General features: G+C 38.1%; 1 protein-coding gene across 2 annotated transcripts in view; it reads right to left on the bottom strand.

Annotated features, from left to right (window-relative positions):
- The window catches only part of LOC126335398 (regulatory-associated protein of mTOR), a 275,566-nt gene extending 263,631 nt beyond the window's left edge, over positions 1–11,935 (bottom strand). Inside the window, exon 1 of one of the 2 annotated variants that reach the window (XM_049998641.1) lies at positions 11,510–11,935. In XM_049998641.1, the coding sequence (XP_049854598.1) occupies positions 11,510–11,653 (144 nt within the window). In that variant the 5' untranslated portion in view covers positions 11,654–11,935. The remainder of the gene's footprint in view (positions 1–11,509) is intronic. The other variant, XM_049998642.1, reaches the window with a different exon arrangement.
- Between the last annotated feature and the right edge of the window lie 398 nt (positions 11,936–12,333).

Genomic DNA, 12,333 nt, shown 5'->3' with positions numbered 1-12,333 from the left:
TAAAAGAGCTATAAATGTAGGTTTGCCATTCCTTCACTTATTTTCTAAAATAAGTCACAGAGTCAGTATTGCCTTGTGTGTTCTTATATTTCTTCAGAATCTAAACTGATCTTCACTGAGGTGCACTTTTAACAGTTCTTCCATTCTTTTGTAAATAATTTGTGTAAGTATTTTGCAACCATCACATATTAAACTGATAGATAGGGAATATTCACACTTGTCAGCACCTGTTTTTTTTATTGGAATTGTTACATTCTTCTTGCATACCAGGTATAATGGTTTCATTATGGCTGGCTCTCCCAAGGATATTAGTAGTACTGAGGGAATGTCATCTATTTTCGGGGCCTTTATAACTTTGCTCTTCCAGTGCTCCTTCCCGCAGTATCACATCTCCTGTGTTACCTTCATCTATGTCCTCTTCCCTTTTCCCTTTCTATAACATTTCCTTCAAGTTCACTCCTATAGTCCTTCTGTATACTCCATCCAACTTTCAGCTTCCCCTTTATGGCTTAGTACTGGTTTTTCATCTGGGCTCTTGACACTCATAAAGCTGCTTTTATTTCCTCCAAATGTCTTTTCACTTTTCCTATTGGTGGAATCTATCTTTCTCCCAATTATATATGCTTTTATATCCTTACATTTGTCCTCTAGCCATTCCTGCTTACTTTTTTGTATTTCCGGTCAATCTCATTTCCAATACGCCTTATCTTTCTATTTGATCATCTGCTGCCTTCATTATTTCATCAATCAAAGCCACCCATTCATCATCTACTGCATTCCTTTCCCCTGTTTCAGTCAATCATCGCCTAATGCTCCCTTTGTAACTCTCAACAATCTCTGGTTCTTTCAACTTAACCAGAACCTATCTCCTTAATTTTTGACCTTTTTGCAATTTCTTCAGTTTTAATCTACAGTTTGTACCCAATAAATTATGATCAGAGTCCACATCTGCCCCCAGAAATAGAATGTCTGTCTTACCAGTATAAAATCAATCTGAAACCTACCAGTGTCTCCAAGTTTCTTCCACATATACAATGTTCTATCATAACTCTTTAACAATGATTAAACTAAGCTATACACAAAATTCTACCAGGTGGCTTCCTCTTTCATTCCTTTCCCCAAGTCCATATTCACCTACTATTTTTTCCTTCTCTTTCTTTTCCTACAACTGAATTTCAGTCCCCATCACAATTCCTCTCCCTTACCTATCTGAATGATTTCTTTTATATCATTATAATATATATATATATTTTTTTAAATCTCTTCATCATCTGCAGAACTAGTTGACATATACACTCATACTACTGTTTTAGGCATAGGCTTTGTGTGTATCTTGGCTACAATAAAGCATTCACTATGCTGTACATAGTAGTTTACCAGCATTCCTACTTTCTTCTTCATTACTGCTTTTTAATTAATTTTTAATGCCCAACTGGGAAAGGAAAAGAAGTAGCGAGATATAATTGGAAAATGGGCTCCACATAAATAAACTAATAGAAATGGACAAAGACTTTCTGAAATTTGCAGAACTCATGGGCTCATCTCTAGATCTACATATTTTTTTTTTTTAAAGAAACAAGTAAACTTATGACATGGATACATCCTGACTGGAGAAGAGGAGAGTGGCATCTGGACAATGTCTACATGGAAAAATTCTTTCATGAAGAAATTCAAAATGTTTTAAAATGTTAAAGTATTCAGAGGAACAGATCATTATTGGGTCAAAATCAAAATCAGATTCACCTCACTAAAGACAAAAAAGACAGAACATTTGGAGACAAAAGAAAGTAATACCCACATAGAGTAATGAAAAATGACAAATATCAGCAAAACACTCAAAATACCACAGTAAGCAAAAATCTTGAGGAACTAATACCAATTTTAAAACAGCATGCTGAAGAATTGGCCACAGTAAATCAACTAAAAGACATGCATGGTGGACTACAGAATTTGATGAAATTCATGATGAAAGACATCAAGCTCTGACAAAATTTCAAACTCACAAAACAAAACAAAAATTGCAACTAACCTCAAAAACATCAGAAAAAAGTTCTCTCAAATTATCAGAAAAACAAAGTAGCAATATCAAAAGGCTATACTGAGCTCCACTGAAGAAAACTTCTACAAAACCATTTCCAGAGAATATTTCAAAGCAACTAATAAATAATTGTGTAATTACAACCCTCCCACATTACTGCTGATAAATAAAGATGGAAGAATAGAGCATAACAACAAGTAAAACACGAAAATAATGGCAGCGGTACTCAACAAGTTTCTTGAACTGTGATAAACTTGGAAAGCTTTTAACAGTAGACACAAGCACCCCTCTAAAAACCAAACCAGAAAATATGAAGCCACCTACAGTAGAAGAAATAGAAACTGGAGTTAAAGAAATGAGAAACTACAAAGCATGTGGGGAAAATCAAGTGTTTGCAGAAATGTAGAAGTATGCTGGTAAAGCAACTCAGACATCTTTAAATATTATTTTACAAATTATTTGGCAACAGAAAAATTCCCTGAAGAATCTATCACAGCTATAATTACCCACTTTACAAGAAAGGAGACAAAAGTACCAGAGGAATCTCACTCCTGAACTGCACCTACAACATTTTTTCAAGATTTTACACAATAGGATCAAATAACAACTGGATAAGGAACTGGAGGAATACCAAGGAGGCTTCAGACATTGGAGAAGCTGTCCTGAACAAATAATTACTCTGAAATTAATCATGGCTTATTATCGCAAATGAAACAAGCCTCTCTCAATTTACAGATTTTAAGAAAGCATATGATTGTGTCCACATTCATTCATTTATTAATCCTTGTTCCACAGATCATGAATACAACAATTTGTAATGATGTGGAAAGTGTCACTTTAACATGTTTTCTTTACACAAGTAACTAATTAAATTATTTTTTTTCTTTTCTTTTTTTTTCCAGTTACTACTTCACATCTAAGACATCATCCATTGAGTAGAAGGAGTTGCAATTCAGAAATTCTTTTAATTTGCTTTTAAATACTGGTTGGCTGTCTGTCAGACTTTTAATACTATTTGGCAAATGACCAAAGATTTTTGTGGCAGCATAATTCACCCCTTTCTGTGCCAAAGTGAGATTTAATCCAGAAGAGTGAAGACCATCCTTTCTTATAGTGTTGTAGCTATGCACTTTGCTGTTATTTTTGAATTTTGATGTGTTATTAATGACAAATTTTATAAGTGAATATATGTACTGCAAAGGTACTGTGAATATCCCGAGTTGCTTAAACAAATGTCTGCAACGTGATATTGGGTGGTCTCCAGCTATTATTCTGATTACACACTTTTGGGCAATGAATACTTTCTCTCCTAATGACGTATTGCCCCAAAATATGATGCCATATGAAAGCAATGAATGAAGATAGGCAGAGTAGACTAATTTACTGATATGTTTATCAGACCCTCACTGTTAAAAATTTTGAGACACTTCAGACTCCACCAAAATTAATGAAACTGATAGAGCTTACCTTAACAAATACGAATTCGAAAATTAAGTTCAGAGAATGTTACGCTAGATACACTTATACTGTAGCTTTAAAGAAACAGGTATAGGCATGTCTATTCAAATACAGAGATACAGGGTGTTTCAAAAAAGACCGGTATATTTGAAACGGCAATACAAACTAAACGAGCAGCAATAGAAATACACCGTTTGTTGCAATATGCTTGGGACAACAGTACATATTCAGGCAGACAAACTTTCGAAATTACAGTAGTTACAATTGTCAACAACAGATGACGCTGCGGTCTGGGAAACTCTATAGTACGATATTTTCCACATATCCACCATGCGTAGCAATAATATGGCGCAGCCTCTGAATGAAATTACCCGAAACCTTTGACAACGTGTCTGGCGGAATGGCTTCACATGCAGAGGAGATGTACTGCTTCAGCTGTTCAATTGTTTCTGGGTTCTGGCGGTACACCTGGTCTTTCAAGTGTCCCCACAGAAAGAAGTCACAGGGATTCATGTCTGGCAAATAGGGAGGCCAATCCACGCCGCCTCCTGTATGTTTCGGATAGCCCAAAGCAATCACACGATCATCGAAATATTCATTCAGAAAATTAAAGACGTCGGCCGTGCGATGTGGCCGGGCACCATCTTGCATAAGCCACGAGGTGTTCGCGGTGTCATCTAAGGCAGTTTGTACTGCCACAAATTCACGAAGAATGTCCAGATAGCGTGATGCAGTAATCGTTTCGGATCTGAAAAATGGGCCAATGATTCCTTTGGAAGAAATGGCGGCCCAGACCAGTACTTTTTGAGGATGCAGGGACGATGGGACTGCAACATGGGGCTTTACGGTTCCCCATATGCGCCAGTTCTGTTTATTGACGAAGCCGTCCAGGTAAAAATAAGCTTTGGCAGTAAACCAAATGCTGCCCACATGCATATCGCCGTCATCAATCCTGTGCACTATATCGTTAGCGAATGTCTCTCGTGCAGCAATGGTAGCGGCGCTGAGGGGTTGCCGCGTTTGAATTTTGTATGGATAGAGATGTAAACTCTGGCGCATGAGATGATACATGGACGTTGGCGTCATTTGGACCGCAGCTGCAACACGGTGAACGGAAACCCGAGGCCGCTGTTGGATCACCCGCTGCACTAGCTGCGTGTTGCCCTCTGTGGTTGCCGTACGCAGTTGCCCTACCTTTCCAGCACGTTCATCCGTCACATTCCCAGTCGGTTGAAATTTTTCAAACAGATCCTTTATTGTATCGCTTTTCGGTCCTTTGGTTACATTAAACCTCCATTGCAAACTTCGTCTTGTTGCAACAACAATGTGTTCTAGGCGGTGGAATTCCAACACCAGAAAAATCCTCTGTTCTAAGGAATAAACCATGTTGTCCACAGCACACTTGTACGTTGTGAACAGCACACGCTTACAGCAGAAAGACAACGTACCAGAATGGCGCACCCACAGACTGCGTTGTCTTCTATATCTTTCACATCACTTGCAGCGCCATCTGTTGTTGAAAATTGTAACTAGCATAATTTCGAAAGTTTGTCCGCCTGAAAATGTACTGTTGTCCCAAGCATATTGCAACAAACAGTGTATTTCTATCGCTGCTCATTTGGTTTTTATTGCTGTTTCAAATATACCGGTCATTTTTGAAACACCCTGTATGTAAACAGACAGGATACGGCACTGTGGTCACCAACGCCTATATAAGGCAACAAGTGTCTGGCACAGTTGTTAGATCAGTTACTGCTGTTACAGTGCCAGGTTACCAAGATTTAAGTGAGCTTGAACGTGGTGTTATGGTCAGTGCATGAGTGATGGGACACAGCATCTCTGAGGTAGTGATGAAGTGGGGATTTTTCCGTACAACCACTACACAAGTGTATTGTGAATATAAGGAATCCGGTAAAACATCAACTCTCTGACATCGCTGTGGCCAAAAAAAAGATCCTGCAAAAACAGGGCCAACAATGGCTGAAGAGAACCATTCAACATGACAGAAGTGCAACACTTCTGCAAATTGCTGGCATCAACAAGTGGCAGTGTACGAGCCATTCAATGAAACACCATTGATATGGACTTTCGGAGCCAAAAGCACACTCTTGTACCCTTGATGACTGCACAGCACAAAGCCTTGCACGAGCCCCCTCAATACCGACAATGGACTGTTGATGACTGGAAAAATGTTGCCTGGTTGGACGAGTCTTGTTTCAAATTGTATCGAGCAGATGGACGAGTACAGGTATGGGGACAACCTCATGAATCCATGGACTTGCATGTCCGCTGGGGACTGTTCAAAATATTAGCTACAGGATACCAGATAGATGCTATTTTCCTTGACTTCCAGAAAGCGTTCGATACAGTTCCGCACTGTCGCCTGATAAACAAAGTAAGAGCCTACAGAATATCAGACCAGCTGTGTGGCTGGATTGAAGAGTTTTTAGCAAACAGAACACAGCATGTTGTTATCAATGGAGAGACGTCTACAGACGTTAAAGTAACCTCTGGCGTGCCACAGGGGAGTGTTATGGGACCATTGATTTTCACAATATATGTAAATGACCTAGTAGATAGTGTCGGAAATTCCATGCGGCTTTTCGCGGATGATGCTGTAGTATACAGAGAAGTTGCAGCATTAGAAAATTGTAGCGAAATGCAGGAAGATCTGAAGCGAATAGGCACTTGGTGCAGGGAGTGGCAACTGACCCTTAACATAGACAAATGTAATGTATTGCGAATACATTGAAAGAAGGACCCTTTATTGTATGATTATATAGCGGAACAAACACTGGTAGCAGTTACTTCTGTAAAATATCTGGGAGTATGCGTGTGGAACGATTTGAAGTGGAATGATCATGTAAAATTAATTGTTGGTAAGGTGGATACCAGTTTGAGATTCATTGGGAGAGTCCTTAGAAAATGTTGTCCATCAACAAAGGAGGTGGCTTACAAAACATTCGTTCGACCTATACTTGAGTATTGCTCATCAGTGTGGGATCTGTACCAGATTGGGTTGATGGGGGAGATAGAGAAGATCCAAAGAAGAGCGGCGCATTTCGCCACAGGGTTATTTGGTAACCATGATAGTGTTACGGAGATGTTTAGCAAACTCAAGTGGCAGACTCTGCACGAGAGGCGCTCTGCATCGCAGTGTAGCTTGCTCGTCAGGTTTCCAGAGGGTGCGTTTCTGGATGAGGTATCGAATATATTGCTTCCCCTTACTTATACCTCCCGAGGAGATCACGAATGCAAAATTAGAGAGATTCGAGCACGCACAGAGGCTTTCACACAGTCGTTCTTCCCACGAACGATATGTGACTGGAACAGAAAAGGAGGTAGTGACAGTGGCACATAAAGTGTCCTCTGCCACACACCGTTGGGTGGCTTGCGGAGTATAAATGTAGATGTAGAGGCTCTGTAATAGTGTGGGGCATGTGCAGTTGGAGAGATATGGATCCCTGATACATCCAGATATGGTTCTGACAGCTAACATGTACGTAAGCATCCTGTCTGATTACCTGCATCCACTCATGTCCATTGTGGATTCCGACAGACTTGGGGCAATTCCAGCAGGGCAATGCGACACGTCCAGAATTGCTGCAGAGTAGCTCCATGAACACTGTCCTGAGTTTAAACACTTCCACTGGCCACCAAACTCCCTAGACATTATCATTATTGAGCATATCTGGGATGCCTTGCAATGTGCTGTTCAGAAGAGATCTCCACCCCCTCGTACTCATGAATTTATGGTCAGCCCTTGGTATCAGTTCCCTTCAGCACTACTTCACACATTAGTTGAGTCCATGTCTCATTGTGTTGCGGCACCTCTGCGTGCCCAGTTGGGACCAACATGATATTAGGCAGGAGTACCAGATGCTCTGGCTCTTCAGTGTATGTTTTTATATATACATCTATGCTCTGCAATCCATCACGAGATGCATGGCTCTGCAACCCACCACGAGATGCACGACAGAGAGTATGTCCGTTGCACCACTCATTAAGGCTTCTTCCTGTTCCATTCACATATGGAGCATGAGGAAATGACTGAATGTCTCTGTGGGTGCAATAATTTTTCTAACCTTATTCTCACTATCCTTATGTGAGTGATAATTATGGGGTTGTAGTATATTCCTAGAGTCATCATTTAAAGCCATTTCTTGAAACTTTGTTAATAGACTTTCTTGGGATAGTCTATGTCTATCTTCAAGAGTCTTCCAGATCAGTTCCTTCTGGATCTCTGTGACACTCGCAGGGATCAAACAAGCCTGTGATCATTTGTGCTGCCCTTCTCTGTATAGGTTCAACATCCTCTATTAAGTCATATTTGGTAAATATACCGAACATATATGGGGGGTATGCTGTTAACAAAAATCTCAAGTTTTTTATTTTTATTTTTTTCAAAAGCTTAAATCTCAGAAAGTTCTACACCAATTACTTTCAATATATGACACAATGTTCATTTGAATATGCGACAGTTTTATGCCATACAGCACATAAATATACAAATTACATTTTTATTCATCACATATGTAAAATATATTTATATAGCATATGGCGCTCAATCAGATATATAAAAACACATGTATATTCAAAATCAATGTTATGACAAAATTTCACAGAAACTGGTGAAGAATTGTTAAGAGATTTACATTCTGAACAAATAAACATTTACATTTTTATTGGTATAGATTAGACCTATTCCCACATTACTCCTATTTTATTTTATATTTATGACCCTGAACAAGTGACCAAAACTTATATTCATCCTAGTGCCAAACTTCACTAATCCCCATTATATTTAACTTCAACCTATTCATTTCCCTTTTTAAATTTTCTAACCGACTTGCCCGATTAAGGAATCTAACATCCCACACTCTAACTTGTAGAGTGTCAGTTTTGGTTTTCCTGATGACGACGTCCACCTGAGCAGTACCTGGGTGGAGATCTGAATGGGGGACTGCTGCATCTACGGTGGGCTACCTATATCATTCAGGTATACAAGCCACCACACCACAGCAAGTTCCACAGTCCATGGGGGAGAGGGAATAATGAATATAAAATGACAATTTTAAAAAGTGGGTGTTGACTAGATGAACCAACAAAAAGAAGTTTATTTCTGAACCACCTGCATTATGAAAAAGAATTTAAAGAGCCAGAAAATATAATATTTGTGAGCCCTTGGATAATCATCTTAGGGAAGCTGAAGAAGTATTTTGATTGGAGTATCAACTTGTATTGTGCTGAAATTTGAAATGTGATAACATCCAAAGCAACATCATTATCATACATTTTGTAGGGGCTTGCTCGTTACTATAACTTATACATTATGAGTATTTTTGTCATTGAAAGTGCAAACTTCCCTCCAATGGAGTTGTAGCTCCTAAATGCTTTGTACTGAAACAAGAAAATAAACTATGCCTTAAGACTGTGTAACAACAGTAAAAATACTCCAAACCTTCAAATAGTAACAGTGAGAAGCCTTCAAAATTATGGGTCTAAAGGAAGACAGAACCAACCAGAAAGACAAAATACGAAATACGAAGGTATCAAAATCAAGAATAGGGAAAGAAAGTGGCTGGAGCATTTGATAAGAATGGGTTGTGTAACAAAAGATGCCCTACAAGAATCTGTGAATAGTCACAAGGTAAAATAGTGAGGAAAACAGCTAATACACTACATGAAAAAAGAACTCCATGTTGCAAAACAAAAAGGATGGTGCAGTAGAGTACAATATGAAAGACGAATGACATTATTATTATTATTATTATTTATTCAGCCATATGAGACTTAATATAAAGGAGCAGGTACACAATGTAATTCGATAGGGAATAAATTGTTTTGATTTTTTTTGCAGAGATTCAGTTCAACATGTTTTACACTGAGACACATTTCAAAACATTTCACCGTACAAATAGTTTCGGAATTTTCAGTCCATAGCAGCTTAAGGAAAAGAATTTTGGAAATTATTATATCACATAAAGGGGCTATCTAAATCATGTTAAATACCTATGCGAGTGGCACTGCAAAGTTATGTTTAAAAAGTTATTTATGCTTACAATAGTGAAAAACAATTTATTGATTCCATAACACACACTTATTAATCATCTGATTAGGGTGCAAGAGAAACACACACAATTAGTAATACAATTCAATTATGTACATTTTTTGGGAACAAGATGCAGCAGTATTATAGAATTAATATTTTTTCTGACATTGAACAGCTCTATTTACATCATAATGTCAATGATCAACACCTTTCCTGTGCATATACAAATGTACACTGATGACTAGAATTTAACCTGGAGATCCACAAATTAATAGAAACAATACAAACTGTGGGTCTCCACAGGTAGTGCAAGTAAGAACACATCATACTCAAAGACATGTGACGACATTGTTGACACACTTCATAAGGCACTGCCAGCATACATCAAGGAGTTGGAACAGGAAAGGGGCTTTAGAACAATTTCAAAAAATGTTACTTGAGATGATTTATGTGAATATTTTGGCTCTACCTTGTGACACAGCTGAGTATTATTATTTTTTTTTTTTAATTGATAACAGTGTACTCTATCTCATGTGGATTTCTTTATACAGGAATATATCTGCATATGTATCAACTCAAAAAAATGAGATTGACATAAGAAGGGTAATAAAGTGCTTTGTACGAAGTAGTGAAGGCAGTTCAATTATTATGTTCGAAAGTGTAGAGAACAAAAGTTTTCATGTCCCACTAATGTGACTGTTGAGGCCTCTAGTGCAACATGTGAGCTATCTGAAACATCTAGATGTATGTGGCATTACTTGTTGTTTCTTCTACAAATAGAACACAGAGAAATGGCACAAACTTATGACATTCCTGAGGAGTTAGATTCATCCTACTGTCCACACTTTGAGGTTCCTAAGTTACTAAAATGAATACCAAGACGTTTCATGGTTTGTGTGTGTGTGTGTGTGTGTGTGTGTGTGTGTGTGTGTATTTGGCATGCCCTTTAGTATTACACTAAGTGGTCGAAAAAGTTATTAAAAGAAAATTTACTAGCCATTTATATGCAATCATTGCTATCTCTTACTTCACTTCATAATTAATATTCTCTGATAGTTTCAGAGTGTGGCGATTTTGAGATGTTCTCAAGTGCTCAGCCACATACCAACATCCAGATTTTCAAATTTGGACAAAACTAACTGAATGAATATGCAAAGGCGAAGCATTCATCCAAAATGAATAAATTCTGTTTCAATGATAGCCACTTAAATCTCCAGTGTGTCTGTTGCACATTCAGTTTCCATCATCATTTTGTGTCCCTGTTATTCCACATATCATCATTGTGATACACATCCTATAGACGTCTGATGTTAGAAATTTTGTATTACTCTTACAGCATTAAATTTAACTTGTATCTCTAATTATTTCATGATCTGAACTGAGCTCGTAACTTAACACAGCCCTATCAGCATAGTATTAGTCACAGCAGCCTTCCGTATACAGATGACTCAAGGCAGACATCAAAGAGTCCTTGGCAAGCTTGTGTGTACTATACTCACAAGAAAGAAAATAGTCAAATTAGTGTTTAACATGGTGACACATTGTCCTCTGCATCCCATTTACGTTAATAATTAATGGTTGCTCCAAATGCCATTATTTCCTGGAAGCCAGCATTCTGAACTCCCCTCATACGGCGAGACCAAAAGAGATTAGATTTTAAGGATACTAACCAACCACGATAAACATTTTTTTTTTCCTTTTCCAATATAGCTCCTTATTTTTAATCATGATGTATTTAATTTTTATATCAGTAACTCGCAAATCAAGAAATACAAATAAACAAGTTAAACTTTCATACTTTCTTGCCGACAAACGCTTTATTAGATTCGTGTCATAATGGCATACACACAGTGAGAGAGTCAGATTATTAAATACCACTGACGGCAGCAATTCTAGCAGTGTCAGTTGTAAAGTGAGGCGCTGGACATCAATATGAAAACATTATACGCAATTCCACTTACCCTTTCTTTCATTCTCCATGTTTGAGTTATTTCGCTCCCTCCTTCAATTGACTCTATGTGACGCTTTTTAACAAATGCTAACGGTAAGGCCCAATCTATTGCATAGTCCTCTTCTTCTGTGGTGTGATTATGGATGGCAATCATTTTTCTAACAACAATTTTTATTTAATAACGTAACTAATAATTTATTGTGTTATGTTGATACCACCGTAAACGCGCAGAGTACACAGGTGATCGCTACTAGCCTGTGGCATGACAAACACTTGGCCCGCGAAGCCATCTGAATTTATAGACAAATACAAGACGTTTGTTTCTATTGCCAAAGCAAACAGCTGATCGAACGGCCAAAGATGTCAACAATGGTTGTCACAGAAGTCACACTACCCCCGCATGTGTAAGATTCTCCCTTTAAAGATGTTACTATATACTTCATAGACCGCGCATGTCCCTATCTCTGCCGTGTTAAGGTTTGAAAGTTGAAACCGCAGTCGCGACACTTTGTCTCGATTTTTTTGCCTACACGACCAACAGCGCGCTAAGCGGCAAGTAAATAAAACTGTTGAGTTCAGCGTTATTGTGAAAACAAAAAGTAGTTGTTTATATTGGTTTGTACAGTGGTTTTCACAAACAGGAGCCTCTGTAGCGCAATAAATTGTAGCAACAACAAGAAGAAGACACCACATCTATCTTTTTAGGTTTCTTAAGAATCCTGAGAAATATATACCATAGTTATGTTACTAAACTGTATTGTCAAGATTCGCGTGCAAACTACATGTGTATTAATGTTCCGTTTTAGGAGCAGAAAATGGCTAGTCAATAGTAGA

This window comes from Schistocerca gregaria, chromosome 2 (genome assembly GCF_023897955.1).
Source record: "Schistocerca gregaria isolate iqSchGreg1 chromosome 2, iqSchGreg1.2, whole genome shotgun sequence".
Lineage (NCBI taxonomy): Eukaryota > Metazoa > Arthropoda > Insecta > Orthoptera > Acrididae > Schistocerca > Schistocerca gregaria.
This window is presented reverse-complemented; position numbering and strand designations above follow the sequence as displayed.